We start from the raw sequence: 26,790 nt of genomic DNA, 5'->3' as shown, positions 1-26,790 counted from the left end.
GAAACTTCCAGGGATCTAAAAGTGCTGGAATCCTGGGGTGTCCAGGATATTCCCAGGCTTAAAAAGAAAAACAATGGTCCCCCATCTCTGTTGATATCCTACCCTCAAAACTCAAAGGTGAAGGAAGCAGATGAGAGAAAGAAGCCCAGAAGCCTATTTCTGATTGACTTGTTGGATGACGTGAAAAGAAGCAAGGTGTGTGTATCCCGAGTTCTGAGCAGAGTACAAGTTGTGGATGTGCAAAGAAGTGTGAGGAAAATGCAAAAGTGAAATAGGAACCTGGAAATGACAGCCTGGGGCTGAAGAGGAATAAAAAAGTAAGTAAGTAAGTACATAAATAAATAAAGCCACCTAAATCCTGACATAATTAGCTGGTTCCTCCTTCCCAGGCATCACTGACATTGGGTGGTTTGAATCAGGGAGAGATGGCATGGGGGCAAAGACTAGAAGAAGGCAACTTTGAAAGCGAGTAAGCACCCATGCTGGATCTCATTTGATAAGTGAGAGCATTCACCAAAGGGTTTTTCAATCTATTTCCAACATTATCTCCCCAAACATCAGACAGACAGACGTAGCACAGGTGAAATGACCTCCTCTTTTATTTCGCCTTCTTGTGACTTCCAAAAACCACTCAGTTATCATTGCTCTAATTGGTATTTAAGATTCAATGTTAATGCCCTGATGGCTAGGGCTGTGTCACTTCTGTAAACTCTATCTCAGCCTCTCAAGATCGAGTTAATGCAGCTCTTGGCAACCGAAGACTCAGCTCCTTGCCAAAAACTGCAGATTACGCATTCGTTATGGGAGTTTGCCATTAACGGTTCCCCCTGTTACGGGGGGCATGTGTGGTTGCATGTCACAAAACAGAAGGGGTTCCGTGTAATAGATTTGAATTTCCAAGGGGTTTCGGGGATCTGGTGTGGGTGGGTGACACCTTTACCCCACCCCTTCAACCACTTCAATCACGAAGTCATTGGATTTGGGGAATGGCGTGGAAAAGGCTTCCGTAGGCACCGGTTGACCTGGCCTACCGGGCAGTTTTCTCCTTTTCGGACCTCTATGGGTACACAAGTCCTGGAGAGACTGGTATCGTATGTCTTTGATTTAAAAGACACCGAATGTTTTTCAGGGAATTTGGAGCTCCTAAAATGCGTATTTATAAACAGACTGACATAGCTCTCCGATAGAGCTAAGTTTATAACTAGGAATTCTCGGCATAGTTCTTCATCAAGTCACAGGAGCGCTGGCTGCTGTGACAATTTCAAAGACCCATCAAACGTCGTCTATCGTCTTTCCCGAGTTTATTGGGGGTAAAGCGTACTTTCAAAATACCTAGAGGTAAGATAGATTAAAAAGGGAGAGGTGAGATCTTGAAAAATCACCAAGCCAACCCAGAGTGAGAGGCTAACTCAATCTACCTCCCCCACGAGGAATAATCTGATTGAGGGTCGGTGGGAAGAGTACAGCATCTCTTATTTGTAAACAAGACCTCCCGCAAGCGTTTCGGAGGGAGGGGGGCTTCCCTCCCCCCACTTCCATCCCTCTCCAGCTAAGGTGAAGCAAGCTTGGCCTCAATCGAGAACTTAATAGAACCAGTTAAATGGCAGCGTCAACTCCTGGGAACACGAGCCGCTTCTTGGGATGACTGTCTGTGGTGGACCGCGGGCACTGCGAACACGAACGTGGCTGTTGCTCCTGACCCTCCTGCTCCGGTCCTGTCCATGGAATCTGCATTTGCCTTGCCAGCCATGCCTTGGCGACCGTTCTGGTGTGCTCTGTGCTTGGAATCTTTCTTCCCAAGCTTGGCCAGGTTGGGCATCCCAGAGGGTCTCACCTGTGAGGCGGCGTGAGTCAGAGGGACCCCCGAAGAACGTGGAAATGTCCGAGCCTTACTGACAGACAGTCGTCTGAACTGGGCGAGGCCACCCGCGGCAACAGGGATACCCGACGTGTCTAAGGCTCTGGTGTAATTGCCAACGCAACCCGGAGAAAAGTGACAGCCGCTGGGAAGGCCTGGGATGAGAAAGGCTACTTCAGGACCGGTGAACAGAGACCTCCCTCGTCCACAATTTGTAGGGGGGTTGACCAGATTTGCAAGCTTGGGTGATCTCTTGCAAATGGCTGCTTGGATGTGCCCAAGGCAATGAACCCTTTTTTCCCCCAGATGCCTCGGTCTCCTCAGAACCTGAAGTCGGGCAGAAGGCCAAACAGAATGGTTTTCAGCTCTAAAAGTGCTGTTTTTACCCGCCCTAGCATCTCCTTCAGCTGGGCTAAAGGTTCTAGGCCCGCAAAGGCAACCGCGAGTTCAACCCCACTCCTGGGGAACCACCGGCTTCTCCATCACCCTTTACAAAGGCGCTGCCCCGACTCTGGAAAACTGCAAGCACTAATGCTGTTCTTAAAACACTCCGAAGGCCTTCACCCCCTCCACCTCCCACCCCCAACACACACTACCACCCCACACGCTACTTTGTGTGATGAGCCTTCCTCTGATCTCCAGTTAAGAACCGGCTTTGGGGTTGGCACTGTCCTTGTGAATTTTCTAAAGACATCATGTTGCTCTCATGATGAACGCGAGGACCTAGGGCAGAGGTGGGGGAATACTGGCTGGCATTGGTAAAATTAGATCTTTTCAAGGACGCTTGCTCAACCCCCCACCCCCGCATCCCCATCCAGTGCCACCACCGCTACATCCACAGGCCACTGCATCCCACAGCCAACGCGAAGAAGACCGAGGGCCTGGGCGAACGAGCGCTGCGGCCGCCCGCCGCGACGCCAGCCTTTTAGGTTGGAAGCAACCTCGGGCCCCTCTACCACCACCAGCCACCCAGTTAACAGCTGCCGCTGTATCCGGCGTCCTGGGCTCAGATTAATGTGGATCTTCCACGTAAACGATTTACGGATGAAATAAAAGCTCTTTAGAGCAATACTTCCTTTCAAGTTCTTAAGATGCCTCTAAATCTTCTGGGAGTGAGTGGCTGGCGTGGGGGCGGGGTGGACAGCGGGTGTTGGGGGTAGTGGGGGGGGGAGAGAAGGTGGGGATGGGAGGTGGGGGGGGGGGATGACCCAGCAGGGCGCTGGGAGTGGAGGGTTAACCACTTTGCGTTCTCACCAGGCTCCTCCGCCGGGCCATGCCAGTCCACAGTGGAGACGGTTACGGTTTTTCTGGGTTGTCGGGGCCTTGTCCGTCTCTCTTGGCATTTGTCTGAAATGGAACTGTCTGTCTGAACTAGGCCCGGGGCCTCGCCCTGCCCGGGGTGGGTGAGTAGGGAAGATGGGGGTGGGGTGGAGTGAGTGTGGGGTGGTGGTGGGGGGAGGAGACGGGGCGCGCGCGCGCGGGGGTGGAGTGGGGGGTTAGGGGGGGAGAGAACCTGGGGTGGAGTTAGTCCCTGCCCATTTTCATATTCATTAGGACTGGGAGGTTGCCGGAGGAGCCCAGCTGAGTTTCAAGATATAAAAGCAAACTTCGGGTGCCCCTTCTGCAGCCGGGACGTTATTAAGAGGCAGGGAGCGAGCGGGGCAGCTCCGGGAGTCGTCGTCCCCGTCGTCTCGGGACTGGCTTCCCATTTCCCTCCTCTCTGACCCTCCCTCCTCCCGCCCACTGGTCCCTCCTCCCTCCGCGCCCTCCAGCCTCCTCCATCCAGCGCCCCGGGAGCTCGGCGGCGGCGGCGGCGGCGGCGGCGGCGGCGGGACAGCCTTCCAGGATTATGGAGTTCCTGAGTGAGAAGTTCGCCCTGAAGAGCCCGCCAAGCAAGAACAGCGACTTTTACATGGGCACGGGAGGCGCCTTGGAGCACGTTATGGAGACGCTGGACAATGAGTCCTTTTACGGCAAAGCCCCGGCTGGCAAATGCGTGCAGGCCTTCGGGCCGCTGCCGCGAGCCGAGCATCACGTGCGCCTAGACAGGACCTCGCCCTGTCAAGACAGCAGCGGTAAGTCACCCGGACCCAGGCCCGGCTCCAGCCCCAACCCCCATCCTTATCCTTATTTCCCGACGGGCCCGGACCCGGCTCTAACCTTAGCCCCAGCCAGCTTCAGTTGTCCCTTCCCCGAAGTGAAGTGCGATGCGGGTCGGAGTGAAGAAACGTGGGAACGGGGATCCAGACTGTAGGGGAGCGGAGGGAGGCAGCCTGGGGCCCCCCCCCCCAGCACTTACTCTCTCCTGCTTTGGGAACGCCTGCAACCGACCGGGGTCCAGGGCTCAATCTTGCGTGATGCTATTTTGCTCTCCTGGAGAATCCACAACTGGACAGCACCAGGACCCCAGTGTAGGCTAATAGGGCGCTAAATAGATCCTAATTGAGTCAAGATAGCGCGCCTCGGTTGTGAACCCGCCCCCGCCGGGACGCCAGGGCGCACGGACGAGAAATCCATCACTGGATGTTAACAGTGATCAGGAAACCCAAAATCTTTCGAGTTCCTTTGGGGGTGGGTGTGGGGGGCAATAACAAAACTGTTTTTGCTGTCCAAGTCGTGACGACGGTGTGTAAAGACGGTGTGTTTCTGTTGTTCTATATTAGCTTGTGTGAATTTGTGATTTCTGCGGATTTTATTTACTTACTCATTGCGTTTGCAAGTGGCAAACACACGTTCTTGTTAAACATCAAATCGCGTTGGCTTTGTGCAAAGCATTCCCGATAAAATCACTCACTTTCGGATTCTGCGTTGTCTACTTTTATCTTAACTCCACATAAAAATGCCACCTAAAGAGGCTTTCGGAATGCTTCTGGACAGAATCTTCAACTGTGAATGCCAGCGTATCTCCAAGTCAAAATGTTATCAAAACAAACCATCTATCTTTTTCGATCTCGTAGCCCAAGCACAAACCTATCATTTCACATCCCGACAGCTAAAGCAGGTTTATGATTCCAAGAGGACTTTTCCTTATCATAGTGTATATGCCACCCTTAAGCTGTAAGGAGCGGGCTGCGTTAAAATAACAAACGAATTAAGTGTGAAATATTTACAACAAGCCTCCGCCCCCTATTTTAATGGAACCTTCAGATTTTTCAAATGGAAGTTTATTCTTTCGCGAGCTCATTTGCTCGATATTGCGTACATAGATTTTAAATGAAACTCATATTCTACTAATTTTATTCAGTGCGGAGGGTGACTTTTAACTTGTTCGGTTACAACCCAAAAAAAATGCACATGGTAGAGGAAATTATTGTTTAAGTGATTCAATCGTTTATTTGGAAAGACTGGAACAGCTAATTTTTACATGCAAGAAACTTTTGGCGTCCTGGCTGCATTTCGGCAGGCGCATCTGTGTTTTCGGCCTTCTCAGATGCATGCACGAAGTTATTTGAACTGACAGGATTTTTCCAAATGGTTCTGTGGTGGCCTGCACGGACTGCTAGATAAACTCCACAATGTTTTTAATTGTCGGGAAAGGGGAGAGAGAAGTGGTGATTGATTTGGAGTGCTTCATTAATTTTTAAGCGATCATCTCCCTGTTGGGGAGAATTTTAACGGAGACACGTTGAATAGAATGAACACGGATGGTGGCCGGGCTACATTTGAGAAAAAAGTCCGTCTTTCTCCAGACCTGCCCCCAGCGTCTTTGCGGCTTCCCCTCCCCCACCCCTAATTGCCGCAGTTCCCGGTTTAACTCTTGTCTGCTAAGACAAAACCTTTTTGTTCATCAGTCATAGCCCTCTTCATAGTTAATTTTACATCCCATCTTCCCTTTGCATAAGACCAATGTGCAATTGAAATTATACAGACAGCAAAATTCAGTACATTTGTAGCACACATGAAAAGGTTCTTCAAGCTGTTATGGGGAATCCCACTCCCCACCCACCCAACCCCCACCCCCTTTTAAAGAAACAAATGGAAAAAAGTAGGCTCATTCGTTGGGAATTAGTGTTCTGGTTGGACTGCCTTTGTTTTCCTTACAAGACCTCCACAACAACCCAAACCCCCGAATCGCTCCTGCTTTTTTAAGGTCACTGTAATTTTTAATGATACAGTTAGTTTCTTGCTATAGTGCAAGCTTGAACTCCGATCTCAAGAACATCATTGAGACTGAAAAAACTCCTGACAGAACGCAAAACGCCGCTTTCCTTCATTTGTTTGTGTGATTTTCATTTCTGAGCGCTCCTAGAGAAAACAGAACAACTTTCTGACCTACGCAGATAGGAGTGAAGTAGTCAAGGGCTGCGAGACATTTTTAGTGTAAAGAAGTTCACTTCAGTCTTATACCTTTCTGTTAAAGAGCAAATCCAGAACGTGGTAAGAATTTTTTAAAAAATTAGTTGGTCGCTTTCTGAAGGAAGTTTAAATTCAAACACGAGCTCAAATATGTGAAATGTAATGGTAATCATATCCCATTGAAATCTCTGCTCAGCATCAATTTGTGGAGGGTGGGAGATAGATTTAATATTGGTAGATAGGTCCTATTTAAACTTGAAATGGCACGTTTTTGAAAACCAGAAGGAGTTTAATTTTGTCTTATGTACAAAATAAAAGTATATGCTATATGAATTTTGTACATATTTCAAAAGTCATGGTTATTTAGATTTTTTTTTTTTAGTCTGGAGCAAATTTTCACTTGACTATTTTAATTAGATTATAAATCATATGCATAAACAGTACATTTGCCATATAAAACAAACCTGTGCACTTGAGCAAATCATGAGTCCATGCACACATTTTTTAAAACTTTTTTAAGCCTGGTCAACATTGAATTAATAATTATGCACTGCACATAATGTGATGATGGAATACTGGCAAAATAAATTATTAGCAGACCTATTTCCTGATGCTCTAAATTACTTCACATTAGTTATTTCATCAAAGTATGCTTCACCATCCTGAGTACTGCTCTTTTTCCCTTCTGAGTGCAGTGAACTATGGAATCACCAAAGTGGAAGGACAGCCCCTTCACACCGAGCTTAATCGAGCAATGGACAGCTGCAACAATCTCAGGATGTCTCCTGTGAAAGGGATGCCAGAGAAGGGGGAACTGGACGAACTTGGGGACAAATGTGACAGCAATGTGTCCAGCAGCAAAAAAAGGAGACACAGAACAACATTCACCAGTTTGCAGCTCGAGGAACTAGAAAAGGTCTTCCAAAAAACCCATTACCCGGATGTGTATGTCAGAGAGCAGCTTGCACTGAGAACAGAGCTCACTGAGGCCAGGGTCCAGGTAGGTTCCGAAAGATGGCCTTTCAAGGAGGGATAATATTAGAATAAGCAAATACTTGAATACTTGTGATTTGTCAAAAAGGAAGAAATGTTTTCAGCTATGAAATCTTACTTGTACCAACATAACTTGTGAGCGAATTGGCCCATTAAAATTTCTTTTTACTTGTAATAATTTTGACCACTCACTAAGCTTAGGAAAAAGAGTGATCTCAGAAACTTAATAATGAAAGTCATTAAAAAGAACAGAGTATAATTGCATATCTCTGATTAAAACAATCTTAAAGGGTGAAAAAACAAATTTCATAGTTACCTTTAGTTAATAAATAAATATATTAATTTATCTCTTTGGTATATTTTCAACTATTATGGTTTTAATTTTAAATTATATGAATTATTTGCAAATTATTTGTATACTAGCTCATAAATATATAGCTTTATTTAGGTTGGAATTATTGTAATGGGAAAAATGAGATAATAATACTCTTAATAGCTATGTATACCATAAGATATTTTCCCTAATAAAATTTAAGAAACATAGAATGGCTCATTTAGAATTCCACAACCATTTTCAATACATATCATTTCATTTTACATTTTAAGGTCTAGATAACAGTACAAATTTTTTTCAGAGTACTTATTAAACAATGCAATATAAATAACTTTTATGCACTTGATTGCATTTATAAACTGTTTAGTCAAATTACTAAACCAGAAGGTTCAGTTAATCTAATTTCTTGTAAAAAGAAAGAAAGAAAGAAAGAAAGAAAGAAAGAAAGAAAGAAAGAAAGGAAGAAAGAATTATACCAGACAAAATGTTACCTGCTTTCTCAGCAGTATTTTTATTATGGCTAGAGTTGATATTTTTAAATGACACTTTACTAGTTGTCAAGTAATAAGTACAAATTTGAAAGGCAGCAATAATTCAAAAGACCTTTTTTTCTTTTTATATACTTTTACTGCATGATTGAATTCCCTCTCTCATAAATTACTGTAATAGAAAGATGAATAAATTTTGACTTTTTTTTTTCTTTTTTTAATGGAGTTAGTTTTGCTTGTATGGTCCATTTGTCATTATTGACCACATGTGGTGATTCAGGGATGACAGGCAGCAGGTTATGCTCCACATTCTCGAAGCAAATGGTAACTCTACCATAGTTCAGCAAAAGAATACATAGGGAGCTTGTACTAATGAAGAACGTTAGAATTGCCTCGTATTAACACCAGCCCTGCATGTGTTTTTTGTCCCGTGACTGTTATTTAAATTAGTTATACTTGTTACCATAGAAAAATATGTTTATATGCAGACTGATCAGCTGTTCACTGCATGTTTCCCTTCAGTTCAGATTCCTATCTCTTTGAGGACATGCAGAGAGAGCCAACCTGACCCGTATTAATTAACTCAGGTTGTTCTCTTTCATGCATTTTTACAGCAGCGTGGAAATCGATGCCCATTTTAAAGAGACCGTCGCAGAGTAGGGGGAGAAGACAGAAAGCATTTATGACATGCAATGTATTCTTTGTGCTTCTCTGTGCTGAATAGAGGAAAATGCTGTTTAAAGACTTGCTGCGATTTCAGAAAACTCTTCAAAGTGTAATATTAAATGTGCAACATGTATGTAGGTCTTGAACTGAATATTGACAGGCAGCAAAAGTTGTGATGGTATAAAACATACAAAATTAGAATTTAGTATTTAAAAATTATACACAAATTTCGAGTAATATTTAGTGAAAATGTTTTTGCAATTTATATTTATTTATACTTAATTTCCAATTTCTTTCTAATCCGTTTAGAATGTCCATATGGTTATGTAAAGAAGATCGACTGATTCCTGAATGCTGCCTAGATGGTGTTTACTCAAAAACATCAAAGCTTTCATTTAAAATATAATTTTCTTTTTCTCTTTTTAAAATACCGCAATATTGGAATTTTAAAAATTCCAAGACCCAGAAATGAGAATTCAGGGTCCCTCTCAGGGATACAGTTATTTGGATGAGGATTCCTAAGATACATTTAGAGAGCTCATGGAAGGCAGTTTAACAACCTAGAAGCAGCAGACTGACTCATAGGCATTCATGGCATCTGGTTCCATCTGCCTCACTTATTTTACTATCGATAAGTGTTTTTGATTGGATATAATAAGTACAGTTATGTGTTTTCAAATCACAGTTTTAATTTCAGGTGACTGCACTTCACCTATCAGCCTTATGATGCTCCACAGAAAATATCATCTTATTTTCCTATTTCTAAATAATCAAGGTATTACTGCTACCAGCCATTTTAGCTAAAATATCAATTTTTAACTTCCATAAGATCATTTAAGTATAACTTCATCTCTGAAGAGTCTTCAGTTTAGGACACATTTTCAAGATAATTTGTCGATAGACAAAGATGATAACTGGGTTATGAATTGGCTGGAGGGAAGAAAAGTATGAGATATTGTCTCTCAGGCTCACTAAGTCTACTTAGAGGATAATAACCCATCACAACAAGAATGATCATATGAACAAATTGCCTTTTTTTTGGTTTGTTTTTCACAACTGAAAACACAGACACCTGTACATAAATGGACTTGTCTAAAATCCCGTTCTTTCCGTTAAGTGATGTTACCTCATGGACATACTATGCCTCATATCAAAGTACAAGAGAAAGTCAAACATGTGGGTCCAGTTCTGACGTAAAGAAATTCCTTTGCTGTTACTTTTTTACTGACTTGATTTTCCTTTCTAGCATGAAAAATTTAACGTCACATTTGCTTTGTGTAATGTTCTTCAGCTAAAATTGTACTCTTTTAAAAAAACACACACACTAGGTTTGGTTTCAAAATCGAAGGGCCAAGTGGAGGAAAAGAGAGCGATATGGCCAAATACAGCAAGCTAAAACCCATTTTGCTGCCGCGTATGACATCTCAGTTTTACCAAGGACTGACAGCTACCCACAGGTATGGTCAATGACACAGAGTGCTTTTCAAGGGCAGTGGGTATGGCTTGATTCAGAGGGGGACCTTAGGGTGTCCTGGATCAAGAGTGAAAGTTCAACCTCCAGAAAACTGATTCCATGTTTAACAAATTTTTAATTTACTAAATGATATTTATTTATTTTTTATTATTTTCTTTCACAGTGATTCACTGGAAAAAAATATTCCATGGTCTGTACCTTTTGGGTTTGTTATATATCGAAAAAATAGCATTTAATATGTCTTAATTTTACCATGTATTTTAATTATTCAGGCTATTTTTCTTTATTAGATTAAAAAAATGTGTTGCCTGTCATAAAATCTCTGTGGCCACAATTTTGTGCAATGTACAAAATGCTGCTGTTAAATGTGACCTTTTAGTTCTCAACTCTATTTAAAAACCTCATTCTTTGACCAATCTATTTTTGTCAGGTTTGATGTCACTTGTTGTTTTGAGAGCACATTCAATACTTTATAATCTGTAGACATATTTTTTAAAAGTAATCACACATAAGATTTTTTTTAAATAATGGGGGCTCTCTAATCACATCTCAAAAAGCATTCATATTTCCTTTCCTCATTTTTGTTTCTTTTGGATCAGTAATGTTTTCTTCTTTTTCACACTTTGTGATATGTGTGCATGTGTTTTCTCATCTTAATATCTATCCTATTATGCCTTAATATAGAATAACGATGTTCTGCACTGCTTTGCTGATGCTTGATAAGGGACATGGGGATTGTCTGGAGCATGCTGTGTGTTGTTTCATACCTTGTTTCTTGTTGATACATGCGTTGTGAGGTACTGCCATGGAAACACATATGAAATGTATTCTGGATAACTACTTTGGTATTTCAGGAAATAGATCATTTCAGCTCCAAATGTGAGAATAGCCATTCTGCTCAAATGTAAATTCTCACCCTCCATGTGAATTCAGCCCTCCGGTGTAGTTCTTTTCTGGTATTCTTTTGTCTTTAAAATTCCTTGAAAAGAGGTTTTGGGAACTTCTCTCTTGCATATAGTTTTTTTTTTTTAATTTATCGTGCAATTTTATACATTTAAAAAAGAACATCAGAGAGTACCAAGTTCAGCTCCCTCACTGTAAAACTTAGGAAGAACAAGTCTAGTTATGTTAAGGAACTGGCCCAGGAACCCATCAATGGTTTCTTACAGTGCAGGCATGAGCAACTGCTATGGGTCAGTCTTTCTCCCGCAGGTTTCAAGAGGCCAGAATTATGAAATGATTCGAAACATTGCCACATTCTTCCATTAGTATGTCCTGTATCCTTTCAAACTTAATCTGAAATCAATTACCATACACCTACCTTGTTAGAAGCATGGCCATCTTGTGCTTACTTATGGCCACAGGACTAGCGAAATTTCATTAAACTCATATTATTTTTTTTGGGGGGGTGACAGTTACATTTTTAACACAACATTATGCAGATGCTTCCCTCTAGATTGTAAACTCCATGGGAAGAGACACCACTGTTCCAAATAGTTTTTTTTTTTTAAATCACTTTGGGACTCTTATGAACTATCCAGGCCAAGTCCTAAACAGGTAGCATAGAAACTTATTTAACCAAAATAACAGCCATCTATAATGGGTATAAATTTTCTCCACTTTGCTCCTGGGGAAAACGAGGCACAGAAATAGGAATTATACATTTACTTTCACTTGTGATAACACTCAGATTTGATCAGAGTCAGGTTTGGCTCAGTTGCACAAGATCTTTCTGGAAACATACTATTTAAATATTTTATTAAAATTTCAAACATGAACACTATATTCATATCACTTCACCCCTAACTCCCCCTCCAGTTCCCCCAATTTACCCATTTACTCTCAAATTCTTCTTTAGTAATTATTGTTGTATTTATTCTCTCTCTCTCTCTCTCTCTCTCTCTCTCTCTCTCTCTCTCTCTCTCTCTCTCTCTCTCTCTCTCTCTCTCACACACACACACACACACACACACACACACACACACACACACACAGCCTGCTGAGACCATTAATTTTGCTCATGTCTATAGTGGTTTATAGCTGATCTTTTCTCATACGACAGACTGTCTTTCTAGGTGAATACATTTAAGTCTTTGAATTATCAGCAACATAATTCTAAAAAGCCATGAGTTCCATTGTTAGAATCTGCAGTTTACTTCAGGGAGGCAGGGAATGTCCCCTAAGCCAGTGAAATAATACATGACTGTGACTGACAGTGTGTAATTTATATCATTTTGAAACTACTAACTTCAGATTTTAGGAGAGAAAGATACCAACTGTTGAACTATTTCCAAGTAGAATTTAAACAATTGTAAAATTTCTACACAATTTTTGACTGAAATCCTTAATTTTGAATACTGCTGCTTGTATTCTTCCCTTTGCCTTTGAACACTATTTGCATTTTCTATTTGTGTTCCTGGCTGATGGTTACTTTGGAATTGGCTCATCTTTCTTATTTGCTGTTTCATAAAACATTTGGCATAGGGTCTGGCACCAATTAAAATCTTTGTAAGGGCCCAAAGCACTGACTAGCCATCCTTTTTACTGGCATTATTTTGCCATTGGCTTCCTGTACCTTACAGCTTTGGACATCAGTTAACACAACACAGGAAGTGGATAAGGTATGTCTAGGTACACATTGGATAGTTTTTTTTTCACTTCCACAAATCATGGGAATTTTATTCTTAACCTCCTTGAAACTTCCGTGTCATGTAAATAAATTGGTTATACTAAAGTATGGGAATAGAGAAGAATTGTGTTGAATTTATTTTGACAGTGAAATTGATAAATGCCTATAAAATGAGCATTGTAACAACCTCTCACACTATTCTATGTTACTTGTAAATCATTTAATTTTATTATTATTATTATTATTATTATTATTTTGGTCAGGAATTCTTGAATCAAGCATATGTCACAGTAAATGCTGGCAAAAGCCGGGGGAGAATGCTCCTTCCACATGAAGTATGGAGCAGACTTATTTTAGTTTCTTTGAAAAAAAAATTATGTCAAGATTAGGTCTCCCAAGCTTCAGCCTAAAGGAAATGTTTTCTATCATGCAGCTTGAAAATAGAAACACATAATAGGAGAAATAGGCACTGAAATAGAATCCAACAACTTAGTGCAATAAGACATTGAATTTGGTACTGTTACTAATTACAGGGGAAAAAAACTATAAACTATAAAAAAAAAGCTGAAAACTGGAAACTGTTGGAGGCAGGGCAGAAATAAAGAATTAACAATTTGGCAGGAAAGCAAAAGCATACACAGAAATACAGGAAAAACAGAGAGGGTTTGAAATACAGTCTTTTGAAGTATGGAAAATCACTACCTAGCAGAAAGATGTCTACATAGGACATAATTAACTCTTGTGACATGCTTTAAAAACTTTGTTTCCAACTGGTTTTCATTACTTTGTAGTAACAATATCATGCTAGAAATATCAGTAAAAATGAATCACTCAGGTGTTATTTTAACCCAGTCACTTTGGGTCTTTCTGATCATCATAGACTCACTTGAGTCCGTATCATCTGAGGTCAGGCATCAAGGCCTACTTCAGCAATCTTTTCTTTTAAATTCATCATATCATGAAATAGTTAATTTTGTCACTAAAATGTGCCTTCTTTTCTGCAAAGCAAAATAGGCTCTCATCTTAAAATTTATAGAGGAATGATGTAAAAATATTTTAAAATTGTTGAATCTTTTTAGACTCTGATAAGGATTTTTTTTAAAAAAATCTGCTTATCTTTTGTTGCACATGAACAAGATGGGCTATATGATGTCTAGAATCACATACATTAGGGTAACATATTTTTTAATGTGCTGAAAACAGTTTAAAGTAAGCATGGTGATCATACCTAAAATCCCAGCTTTTAGCAGCAAATGGAAGCAAGAGTTCAAGGCTATCTTTAGCAGTGAGTTTGAGGTTAGCCTGGATTACAAGAAACCCTGTTCCAACCAACCAGCCAACTAACCAGCCACTCCACATACATTAAGGCCAGGCATTCTGCCCACACATCTAATCCAACCTTCAGGAGGCAGAGAGCGTAGGATCTATGTGAGTTCAAGGCTGGAGAGCTGGCTTGGTGAGAGCCTGAGGTTGATTCCCAAGCATGCAAATCTGAGAACTCACAGCTGCCAGTGGTTTGGGCACCTGTACTCACATACACATGCCTGCACACAGGGGTACACACAGAGTTAAAAAGAAAACAAAAGGTATATGTGTATCTGTCTATCTGTCTATCGGTCTATCTATCTGTCATCTATTTATCTGTCTATCTATCTATCATCTATCTATCTATCTATCTATCTATCTATCTATCTATCTATCTATCTATCTATCTATCTATCTATACACATATACTTTGCTTTTGCCTACAATATCAGTAGCCATTTGGCAATACTCTGATCAAGCTAAATTATCTGATGCTCAGGACATCATCTCATTGTTTGTGTAGATTCTGTTTCTCTATGAGAATTCCCTTCCCTACTCATGTGATATTTCCTCCTTGACAGTCTTAAATTCTCCCTCTATTAGAACCTTCTTAGAGACAGTGAAGTATGGGGTAGGTATGCAAGATCTTCCTACTGTTTGCCATGTAGTCTTTTAAAAATACAATCGAACACCTCTGTATCACTGTAATAGCAAACAAATTATTAACTAGTCAGTAGATTTAAATGCAAGTATTCATTTGATTTACTTCAACATTTTTTTATTATAAAACTAAAAATAATGATCAGTGAAACAGATGGCTTCTGCAGTCTCTATCAGAAGCGGCACTGGTGGATTTAAGCAATTAACTCTTTCCCGCTTTCCTTCTTTAATAGACTAGAGAGACCTTCAGACCCCATCTCATCATAATGATTCCCCCCAATATTTTTTAAATTTTTTCAACATATACATGTTAGTTGCTGATTAAGGAATGGAAGATATGTGAATGGTTAAGTCAAAATCCTCTGCTCTATAGGTAAATTACAAGCTAGGTAATGTTTATACTAAGTCACTCATTTCTGCACAGAAACTAGGCCCAACTAACCAGAGACTTAATGGTTTTAGCCCTGGATTTAAAAAGTGAGAATCTGTCAACATTCAATGCTTATTTATTTATAATTAACAAAATAAAATAATAACAATAACAATAATTTTGAAGAAGGAGCTGTTTTCTGTTGAGGGTTAAATACTTTCTGTCAACCTTTGCCCCTACAAGGATTGATATCTCCATACTGTTAGCCTTCATTTGGGTCACAGGAACATTTGCTTTATTAGGTATCTATTATGTAGCTAGATGATTTTGAATAATTCCTTGGCTTCCTTTTGAGTCTTTAATCTGGAAATTTAGAAGTATTCCTGAGGCTAGTGCAGGCTAGTGCACGACTGATGATGGTTCCTCCTTTATCCTGAGGGTTAAATTGATTTCCAAATAATAATAATAATAATAATAATAATAATAATAATAATAATAATCAGAAAAGTCCTTGTTTACTTGCTTTCTTTGGCACCGAATCCTGGGATGTGAGGAGATCTTAGGGTTAACATAATGGTTTGCATTCAAACCCTGACTTTGCCGCTTAATCACTTTCAGACTTTTGGCAAATGAATTAACTTCTAGGAACATTTCTCCTCACTTAGAGTAGGAGGATGGAAGTTCACAGGGCATTTGTGAGTGTTGAACAAAAGGTTTATGCAAAGTCCCTCGGACAGTGTCTTGCATGCACGAACTCTCAATAAAACGGCAGTGCTTCTTATAGCCACTAGTTGTCAATTTTTATTTTCTAAGTACCTACCTGCTCTCTTAAAACTGTAGTATTTAATCTCATCCAATCAGAGTAAAATCACTTTTTAAGGACTTGGGCGGAAAACACATTTACTTAACTACAATCAAACAGAGTAACTTTATAAGTTTGGATGCATGTGATTTCAAATCACCGAAATGATTTTCTCATGAAGAAAATGTTTCCACAGAAAGTTTCAGCTAAAGGTTTGAAGTCATTATTTTGTCTTATTTTTAAAAACTAGGATATGAATGAAGTTTTATATAATATGTGGTGAGAGAACCATCACTAAGTCCATTATACCAAATACATATAGAATCTCATTTTATCACTTATTTTATTCACATCCAGAGTTTTTTTTAAAGTAAATGAACCATTATCTCCTAAAATAATTAATCACAAAGTTGTTTGATATATTGGATAATGAATGTTCTTAATCTGTGAAACAACTACGGGATAGTCAGTCATGAAAAGATACAGGAACCAAAGATACAGAAACCATACCATCATTAGGCCAACAAATCGTGTTGACAGTTCAGAACTTTCACTAACTGTAATATTTAAAATCAGAAAAATACAGGATAGTCTATATTATCCAAATAATAGCTTTATAATGGGTAAAGCTACTATTTTAATTTAATGTATAAATATATAAGCTTTCATAAATGTACATGAGGAATATTTCATATATGTATATATATGCTAAAAATAAGTTATGAGTTTCATTAAATATTTTATCAATATCCACTGCCTCAAAGTGCAGCTAGTTATACAGAGTTATTTAAAAGTTTATCATGTAAGTGAAACATATAATTTTTAACTTAAAATTTATTTATGTTAAAACATTAAAAATTTGAAGTTATAAAGAATAACACTCAAAGAAGTAATTCACACTACTTAGACTGTGAAAATTCACATTTATTTGTTTTTCCAATGTCAAATCATAACTGAAGAAGACTTTATGGCTTTTCTTCATTGCTTAACATAAGTTATAATATTGGACTTAGATAATTTTTTCAGCACTCTTTTATATCTTAAGAAAAAATACAGTTAAGTAGTTTACTAGAATACATGAGCACATCATGATAGGAAATATTAGCATACATATACACACAAATATATAGACATTTGAATACACACACATATATTATTCAAATGAACAGAGGACAATCCTATAGGAAATAAAGCTTGGCCAGTCAACTAGCATGTATGTGTGGTTTAAAACCTGCATTTTGCCTTCATTTCTGTGAGAACTTTGTTTTGCTTGTGACTTACAGTTTTACCTAGGTCATATTTAATCAGTGTGTCTCCTTTTGGCGTGGTGTCTAATTACTCTGCCCTGGCTGGTCTAATGTTATATTTTATTCCTTGTGTTTTTATACATTTTGAAAAATAAAAATCATAGTTTTAAATAAAATTTTATAAAGATTCAAATTAGTTAATAAAAAGTTACAAGAATAAAATTCTATATTTGTCTTTAATACAAGTAAAATGCATGTGGGTAAGCATAACAACAATTAAAAAAACAGAACAATGAATTTGAAAGAAATCAAGGGCTGGTACATACAAAGTGTTGGAGGATGGAAAGGGAATAAAGAAAATTATGTATTTTATTTTAATCTAAAAAATATTTAAAAATAATAAAATAAAACAAAAGCTAAATTAAAAAATAAGTAAAATTGCCAGGTGGCTCATGCTTTTAATATCAGCACTCATGATGCAGAGGCAGATAGATCTCTGTGAATTGGAGGCCAGCTTGGTTCTACATAGGAAAGCTCCAGGCCAGGCAAGGCTGCATAGCTGGACCCTGTCTTAAAAAACAAAACAATAAAAATTATAAAACTGATAAACTTGTGCAGCAGGGAATGAATACCTTCAAAGTTAACATATGGCTCCAGAGTGGAGTAGATAAAAAGATTAGAAACATTCTGGAAAAATCAAGGCATTTGCATGTTTGTCTCATGTTATAGATTTTATATGCACAATGTAAACTTTAGGAACAAATGATCATTTTAGCTTTCCCCCATAGCTGTGAATTTAATAAAATAATTGTTAATAAAAATAAATTAAGTACTGTTGGATCAGGATGACTCATGTTCACATTGAAATCCATGAAGAAACAGTGAAAGAAATGTCTGGAAAATGTACTATATGAACACAGTTCTTCATAAGAAAAAATAGTGAAGATTAAATAATATTATTTACTCCTTCACACTTGAAATCATTTGGACATGGAGAGATTTCCCATAAATAATCCTTTTCAGTTACCACAATTCCTATAAAATTAAGAATGTGTTCAACATTATAGGCAAAGAATGAAATGTTATGTCTTTGATTCAGAGAATTTATTAGAATAATAATTTAAACTCATTTATGTGATGCTACTTCGAAAATTTTTAGGCATTCAATTTCTTATGTTTTCAGTGACATGACAGTTTGTTGGGCAGCTTTTTCCTATTCTGTCAGTATCATACTGTTCCATATTATAGTGATTTTAAAATGGAAATAACACACTTACTTCTTCCAAATACCTGCCTTCATTTCCACGATGGAATTTTACTTAAAACGAAAAATGGGAAACTATTTTAATAGAGGATCTTCTAATGAATATATAATTTATATGACTTCAAGTTTATCACATTGCACAACTAATAAATGTATTTTAGGAATTAAAGATGTAAATTGATTTAAAAAATTCTTGTCTTTGATACATCATTTTCAATATTTCAAAATTAAAATTAGAGCTAGCAAGTAGGAACTGAAGCTGTGCCCTCATTTCTATCTGAATTGGTCTTTTCATTGCCCAATTAACTCAGGTTGGACACTTTCAGCCACCGGAAGCAAAGACATTCTTTAGAAATATCATCCTTTTTCTTGCCACTGACTTATCGATATATTGACCAGAAAAACTAATGAATAATAAAGCCAGTCAATAGTTACTGATAATATGATTATTAGTATTTTGTCAGCTAAACTTTACAGTAGGAGAAATGATAGCAAAGCATGTAATAGCTTCTAGAAAATTAAACTTCATTTGTAGAAATGAATAATTTTATTTTGAAGACATCACATAAAAATCTGTCAAACTCCATAGTGATAATGCAATAATAAATGTTCATGGTAAGAACAGAAAATGTATAGAACAATCAATAAATGTAAACAGTTGTCCAAGGGGAAAGATCCAAATCAACTTTTGGATTTTAGTGAAAAGAAAACATTGCTCTAACATCACTAAGAGTACTTCTTGTGTGTTCCTACTCTATTTATTTTCAAACAGTGTTTAGTTTAGCTCCTACAAGGAATGTGCACATATGTGATATAAGGGTAATGTGAATGTGTATAAGGGGTGTGTGTGTGTGTGTGTGTGTGTGTGTGTGTGTGTGTGTGTGTATGTGTGTGTGTGTGTGTGTGTGTGTGTGCATAGGAATACTACAAATGTTGGTGACAGGAGGTAGGAAAATGGTCTCTTTGATGACATGAGGCAGGGTAAATGCAATTTATTTTAAGAGAAAAATATTATCCATTAATTGCTTTAAAACTACTTCAAAATGAAATGTGTTACACATGTCCATGTTGTTAATACAGAAGTGGAGCACTTCTAAATGGTCTACATTAGAAGAGAGAGGCTACAATGCTACCCAGAAACTATTTTATATCAAGCTTTTTTGCTAAGATAAAGGCAGAATTTCTCTTTAAAATCTATAAAAAAACTATTACAAGTTACAAAGAAACCTGCACTGTAAATATGCACCGTGTTTAAGATACTAAAATGTCCTTTAAATCTTGGTTGCAAGGAATGAATCCACATGAAGATGGAGTTTCCATGATAAAGGAACTATATGATTTCATAGTATGATGTGTCTTGCGATGTCAAATCACTATCTGTATGCACCCAGAGTGAAGCTATCTATAAGCAGGCATGCCACCACCCCCAAACTTCCTGCACACACACACACACACACACACACACACACACACACACACACACACACACACCCTTCTATCTCTCTTTTCCGATGCTTTCAATGTCTTGAAGAAAAATGAGTGTAATTTAGTTTGAGCTTACAAAGAATCAAACAAGACATCTTTCTCCATAACTCCAAATACATAAGATAACTAAGTGTTAGGTTTCCCATTTGATTAGTAAAATATGGAGCAGAGTGCACTGTCTAGAAGTGGAGCTTCCAGTCTTGCTAATGAGAGGCATGGCTAAGTTCATCGACAGTGCCTTGAACACATCCCCAGAGCGAGCCTCTAAAAAATGTCAGGAAGCACATTAAAACATGGAATGTTTTTAGAATATGTGTTCCAAATAGAAAATAAAATGTACAGGCATCCTTTTCCTGTATTGCATAGGAAATACACACAAGGGAATTTTGTGGTTGTGTAGCATGTGAATATCAGGTACTTTAGAGATCCCCAAACAATTCAGATAACAATTTGGTACAAGTTATGGCCATTGTCGTCTCTGTGAAATATTCCACAAAGAAACTTGCCCCCATTTAAAAGTAAAATTACTATAGCATTTTTTTTAGTAGAGTAGAAGGATGGGATCTTTCTTAGGTTTGCCATTCACAAAAAAGCAATGCACAATTTTAGATTATGCAATTTGTAGATTCCAGTAGAGACTTTAATTGAATTGGCATAGGAATATGTTGTCTGGATTCCAACAAATTCAGCTGTTTTATCATGTATTGCCTTCAAGCATTAACTTATTAAAAATAGGTCATTCCCAGAGAAGATGACAGTTGCAAGTCTCCTCTGCTGTAGTTCGATCACACCTGTTCTATAATAAACCCATTGTAGATGCACCATGACAGTCAGAGTGAAGGTGATTGGCAACTCAGACATATCTACAGGAATGTGATCAATGGACAGTCTTGAATCATGACAGTTGAGAAGTGGTTGAGAGAACGAGAGATTAAATCCTGGAGAAAAAAAAAAGACATGGGAACTTTGTCATAGTTGCCTAACAGCTGAAGCTTTTCATAAGTAAGAGAAATAATGCTTAGTCAGTGTTCTTCTATGGAACGTAAGTGAAGAATGAAATTCCTACAAAGTAGTAGACCTTGTGGCCACAGGAAATGAATCAAGTTAAAGCTGTTGAGTGGATAATTGCATTTGGAAGTTGGACTCCAGTAGTGCCTCCTAATTTTGGTGATTTTTAAAAAGAGCAATGTGTATTTTATCACTACTGTCATTTTAATATAAATTCTATGATCTGATACTACATATGTAATGAGCAAGTACCTTTTAAATGGATCTGTGATGGAAAATAAGTTTTGATAACTAAAACCCTGTATGTAGATATAGACAGCAAAGTAGAAGAATCTGAATATGATTTTTGTGGGGATTATACTCGTGGTGATTTATATTTTCAACCATAAATATACATTAACTATATTAATCCAAGTAGTTCCTAAATTTTTATCATACCTGCAGAAACTGATCTGTGTAAATTTCACATTCTTAGGAACTTTGCATACTCAATACATTTTTGAAGGGTTTATTATTTATTTTTATAGGCCAAGATAAGTAAAATAATTAAGATAGATCATCACTGGATTTGCTACCATACAGTAGAGCCTTGGAATCACATATTTGGAAGTATGCACAAATAAATAATCAATTATAACTTATAAAAATAGTCACATTATTTTAGTGTCTTAAGATTTCTTTGGGTAAGATTTGGCCTTATTGGTAATTCAGTCTCAGTTCTCTGTTTTTTGTTTTGCTTTGCTTTGCTTTTGACTCACCTTCTACAAAGAACAGATAGTAAAGCACCCATGTACTTGTGTTAAAATAAAAGTTTTTGTAGTTTATGCCACACATGGTAATTAACTAATATCCCTTAGCTGTCAAGCACTAGATACTAGCCATCCTCATTAAATCCATAAACACTCAGAGGGAATAGTTTAGAGAAAGTAAAGTCACATTTTTTGTGATATAATTTGCACCTGAAGTTCTTCCATAGAAACCTATTAGACCCCAAAGTTATATTTTTAAAATGAAATACATATTTGGGATGGGAGTAAGAAGTGCTAGAGAAGCAGCACAGAGAAATGATGTATTAGGAAAAGTTTCTGAGAGTTTATTATGCAAGGGAGGAAACAAAATTCTTAAAAATGTTTGTATATCCAAACTAAAGTATCGCTATAAGTAGTGTACTCTATCAATTTGATCTGCTCTGAAAATATACCTTACAAGTTAGTAACTTTTTCTATCACAAATAATACATTGACATGCTTGATCAGATCCAGATAAGTTAATGATAAAATAAAATCATTTACCCTTTAATTTTCCATTAAAATTAATTCCAGATATTTTTAAGTATATAAGTTGATTAATGTTAATTCTTTTCAGAATAAATGTTTTCTTGATTTAAGTTTATGGATTGTTTCTTTGTCTTTACCCACTTCTGTTCACTATGTCATGGGGTCAGAAACATATTTCTATGCATGTGGAATATAATATATGAGAATAATAAATTTCAGGGACATTATAAATTAAGAAACACTTTAATAAGGAGAGGCAAGTAAATGTTCCCCATCACCATTCATTTTCAAATAAACAAACAAGTTTAAATTCCTTTCTGAAAGCTTTCTCTGTCATGTGACTGTGGGTTTTGCAATGTTTGCAATGTTTGAGTCTTGAGAAAAGCATCCAGGTTACATTAGAAGAGCTAGTTTTATGGAGTAATGACATTAACAGCCCTCTTGTTGGTTTGAGATACATAGCCCAGGCATCATTTTGGCTGATATGAAATGTGTAAAGAGGAGTAAGCCAATAGTAAAACTACAGAGTTCACGGTGACTTAAGGATTAATCAAATATTCAAACAATTATATACATCTCCATGTAGGTACACCGGTCAACTCTGTATTTACATTTATAGTTACATAAAGACACAAGTTTAAAACAGATTTTTCAATACAGTCATATAAGGAACTCACTTTTGAACAACACAGAAGTATTTTGTTATTCAGTTAAGTATTTTTGTGAGATACACCACGGAAGTGTTAAAATCATTTGCATACATTCTCTTCCATGCTTTGGAAACAAATGTACCATCTTGTTTTGAATCTCAGAGTAACTTCTCTATTGGTGTGTGCTAGATTTATGAATACGTTTTTTTTTTAATTATTAACAGAACATAGGCTGTCATAGAGTGCTATTCAACTTGGGCTTTGTAAGAATACATCAGAAGCTACATGTAGAAGCCTGGGATATGCAAATTACAAGACATCCATATGTGTCAAAATCATTGATGATTCCATTTTTTATCATGACTTAAAGCAATAGAAGAAAGCCAGATATAGTGACATTACATACTTGGTGCCATGTTTAGTTTAAATGTGTTGTGAACAGGTTGTTAGGAGCAACATGCCTGGAGTGATGCACGTTCCTGTAATCCCGTACTTAGGTGGCTTACACAGGAGGACAGGGAGCTCCAGCCTCCCCTGGGCTACATGGCAAGTTCTAGGCACCTCTAGACTACACAGTGAGTCTCTCTTTCGGGAAGCAAAACAAAAGAGCACAAGCAAAAAAGAAAAAAAAAAGAAAGAAAAACAGGGCACATAGCACATACATTTGTCATCTCCTAAGGGTGCATCTCTTTGCCTTGCCATACCACGTGACAGTCTCAACTCTTCCTTTTCCCCGTTTCCACTTCTTGTGATTTTCTATGTGTCTCCCAGTCTTTTATTTTTTGTTGTTTAATTTCCTTGCCCAGAATGATTAAGATACTTATTTATTTAAAATTCTTCTTTTTTAACATTCTACTTAGTGTTCCTTTTATCTGCTACTAACTTTGAAAAATTTGTGCATGACAGTTTTATTTTACTTAATTTTTTTTTTATATATTTAATAATATGAATGTTGAATTTGTTGGGTAAAAATCATACCTCTTTTTTGCATAGGTTATGTTTGGAGTGCTTTAATTATCCTCACATGACATCTTAACATTTGCAGGTTTTCACCTGTACTTCCATTGTTTGGTAATGGTTAATGTTTTAGAATTATAAGTTTGTTTTACATGTCACATGTCTGTTTTGAATTCCCCCATGTCATATATAAATAGTAGAATCAATGTTTCAAATATGCTTATTTCAGGTTCACAGAGGAATTTATTGAAGGAGAGATATAAGACACAAGAAGCAATGAAAGTGAAAATACTTTCTGAATGAATACAATTAAAAATATCATTTCAGACAAAATTGCATAAAAGTCAGCCATGGTTTCCAACAAAAACCGCTGTGCTGAGTCCAACTTCAGAACTGGAAAAAACACAGCTGTATCACTGTGTTGAGAAAGATGAAAATTATCTTTAAATTTAAGACCATGTTTTAAGCTCCTTCCCTAAACCATGATTAGGGAATAGAAGCCATGATTCATGACTAAATATCTCATATGCATCTTAAAATTGTGACTCTAACAAGAAAACCAAGAAATTTTCATTTTCTGAGAGTATTTTCTATGATTAAGTATGTGAGCTTTGATGGCCTATTATAGTAAACAAACTAAGAATTTTTCAGTGATTTTTTTTTTCCCCACTCAGTGTTTTGTAGACATGTTTTGAATGAAATTACAGATCTCCTAATAGGGTCAAATACTGAATAACTAGCCCAACTTTGTAAACCTAAGGAAAGAAAGTAAGAGTGCACAAGTGAGAATGTGTGAATGTAACATTTGCTGTTTTATATATTCCAGATCCAGAACAATTTGTGGGCAGGAAATGCAAGCGGTGGTTCCGTGGTTACTTCGTGCATGTTGCCACGTGACGCGTCCCCCTGCATGACGCCTTATTCTCACTCGCCTCGGACAGACTCCAGTTACGCGGGGTTTTCAAACCACCAGAATCAGTTCAGCCACGTGCCCCTCAACAATTTTTTCACTGACTCTCTTCTCACTGGCGCTACCAACGGACACGCATTTGAAACAAAGCCCGAGTTTGAAAGGAGGTCTTCCAGTATCGCCGTTCTGAGAATGAAAGCCAAGGAGCACACCGCCAATATTTCATGGGCCATGTAACATACAGTACTCTTTTATTTTTCTTTTCATAGCAAAGTAAAACATTCTTATTTCTCATATTTAAAGGATACCACAATAAGCTGCTGTGTGTGGAAGGGCTAAAGGTCAAGATATACAGCGAGACCAGCTTACATGAATAGTTGTTATTATTTAACATTAAAAATCTAAGAATGGACCCCTGAAAGGACTAAATAGGTTTACCATGCACCAGCCTCCACAAACTCTGTTTTAGTAGTAAGTTTTTTTTTCCTATTGTACAAGTCAATGAAATATGGTCATGCAACTTCTTAAAGGAATAAATGTATTAAACAAATCCTTCTGTGATAGATTGATTTATGCTAGTTGTGGATAACAAGAAATCTCTTGTAAAATGATACCTGATAAACGAGGAAACACCCCGGGGGGAAAAAGGCAATATTGAACCAGGGAGCTTTGAGAGCTAACTCCATTTCCCCTTCTTTGGCTCCAAGACACAACGATCATATACTCTGTTGCTCAGAATTTATCTTCAGGTCTCAAGATTTTTTTTTTTAACCTTTCAATGTTTTAGTGAATTTCTACTCAGTGGGGTGGGGGGGATACTTTCTGAATGGATCAGTATTTGCATGAAATATCTGGGCACAGTTTCTTGCAACCATGTGGCAGAAGGTGACAAGTGAAATATTCTGGTGTGATTTAAAGTCCAGTCAACTGGACAGGTTTTATAAATGCAACTTTTAGGTGAAGAGGCCAGCATGAAGACTGAGGCTTAGTGGTTAAAACCAAGAAACATTAGCCAATGTGCTGTTGCTTTCATGCTAAAATCGCGTTGATTGAATCGCATACTCAGATATCCAGCCAATTCAGGAAAACTTTACAATCAAAGGAGCAACAGCTTGGAATTGATGTTTGTTTTGTGGGTGTGTGCATGCTCAAATGCATGCCTGTCTGGTTCTTGGCGCTCTGTGCCTTAAGCATTTTTGCCACTGTGTTTCGCATGGAGCATTGAGATGTCAGGAGGCTCTCCAAAATTTCTAGTTAAAAAAAAAAAAAAAAGGAAGAAGAAGAAAAATACATTGCATCTGGAAAATTGCTCACTTCTTTGATTTACTTCTCCCTCTCCCCTGTCACATTCCAAGCTCTTTCATAAGAGTGAAATGTCAGCCCCCTTGAAAGATTCTTAAGTTCATAAAGGCAGAGTCAATTAATTGAAGGGAAGATGACTTCCATGGCTCAGATCAGAGCAACATCTACTCTTTGTACTCTGTTAGGATCTTCATGTGGTTGCTGTGGACTTTAGCAATCTTCTGCAGAGCCCTAATTTGGGTAAAGAATAGGAATACATGAAATTTTTTAAACATTAAATTTGATGAGAAGTGCTTTTTATCCACGAAGTGTCTTTTGTTGGTGGGAAAATATTTACAGCAGTTAGGCAGCTTTTGTAATAAAAGCTTAAGTCAGGCAGATGATGGAGATGAGTGATGTCCTAAACAAACATTCCTTGACTTCCTCATGACTCCATTCTTGATTGCTTTTGTGCCTTCTCTTTTTAGTTTTGCTCCCAAGAAAAACTTGTTCAACTTTGGCCCTGAGAATTATGCTCAAAAGCAGGAGCTTTGTTAAAGGATTGCTAGAAACAGCTGTGAAACATCTTTCATACTTCAGAAGAAAATGACTTACTTTAATATTCATGTGGCTCATTTGAATTTGTGAACTAAAATTTAAAGCTAGAAACTAAAAAAAAATTGTTGTTAAAGGTTTCATAAATTAGATAGTGATCATTTCATTTTCTTCTTTCATAATTTAGATTTTAGGGCTTCTTGGCTAATATATATATGATATTTTGCTTTTCATATATGTATAGATCATGTATTTGACTATATATCATATATACACACATA

General features: G+C 37.6%; 2 protein-coding genes across 2 annotated transcripts; one reads left to right on the top strand and one right to left on the bottom strand.

The window, feature by feature from the left end:
* Positions 1 to 577: 577 nt before the first annotated feature.
* On the bottom strand, positions 578 to 3,567 carry LOC143269306 (uncharacterized). The gene is made up of 3 exons (XM_076554397.1): positions 3,466 to 3,567; positions 3,113 to 3,248; positions 578 to 2,013 (listed from the first exon to the last, which is right to left on the bottom strand). The coding sequence occupies exons 1-3, from the start codon at positions 3,565 to 3,567 to the stop codon at positions 1,610 to 1,612; spliced, it is 642 nt and encodes a 213-aa protein (XP_076410512.1). The 3' UTR covers positions 578 to 1,609.
* Alx1 (ALX homeobox 1) lies at positions 3,413 to 25,223 on the top strand. Its single transcript, XM_006990178.4, has 4 exons — positions 3,413 to 3,933; positions 6,850 to 7,154; positions 9,964 to 10,092; positions 24,590 to 25,223. The coding sequence occupies exons 1-4, from the start codon at positions 3,708 to 3,710 to the stop codon at positions 24,908 to 24,910; spliced, it is 981 nt and encodes a 326-aa protein (XP_006990240.1). The 5' UTR covers positions 3,413 to 3,707; the 3' UTR covers positions 24,911 to 25,223.
* The last annotated feature ends 1,567 nt before the right edge of the window (positions 25,224 to 26,790 follow it).

The sequence above is a fragment of the Peromyscus maniculatus genome, chromosome 18, assembly GCF_049852395.1.
Source record: "Peromyscus maniculatus bairdii isolate BWxNUB_F1_BW_parent chromosome 18, HU_Pman_BW_mat_3.1, whole genome shotgun sequence".
Taxonomy (NCBI): Eukaryota; Metazoa; Chordata; class Mammalia; order Rodentia; family Cricetidae; genus Peromyscus; species Peromyscus maniculatus.
This window is presented reverse-complemented; position numbering and strand designations above follow the sequence as displayed.

Coding starts and splice junctions, on each gene's coding strand:
- LOC143269306 (XM_076554397.1), bottom strand. CDS start 3,567: ATGGGAAGCCAGTCCCGAGACGACGGGGACGACGACTCCCGGAGCTGC. Junction 3,249..3,465: donor CTGCAGAAGGGGCACCCGAA/GTTTGCTTTTAT, acceptor CACCCCGGGCAG/GGCGAGGCCCCGGGCCTAGT. Junction 2,014..3,112: donor TGGCCCGGCGGAGGAGCCTG/GTGAGAACGCAA, acceptor TTCTCATCCCAG/GCCTTCCCAGCGGCTGTCAC.
- Alx1 (XM_006990178.4), top strand. CDS start 3,708: ATGGAGTTCCTGAGTGAGAAGTTCGCCCTGAAGAGCCCGCCAAGCAAG. Junction 3,934..6,849: donor GCCCTGTCAAGACAGCAGCG/GTAAGTCACCCG, acceptor TTCTGAGTGCAG/TGAACTATGGAATCACCAAA. Junction 10,093..24,589: donor GGACTGACAGCTACCCACAG/GTATGGTCAATG, acceptor TATATATTCCAG/ATCCAGAACAATTTGTGGGC.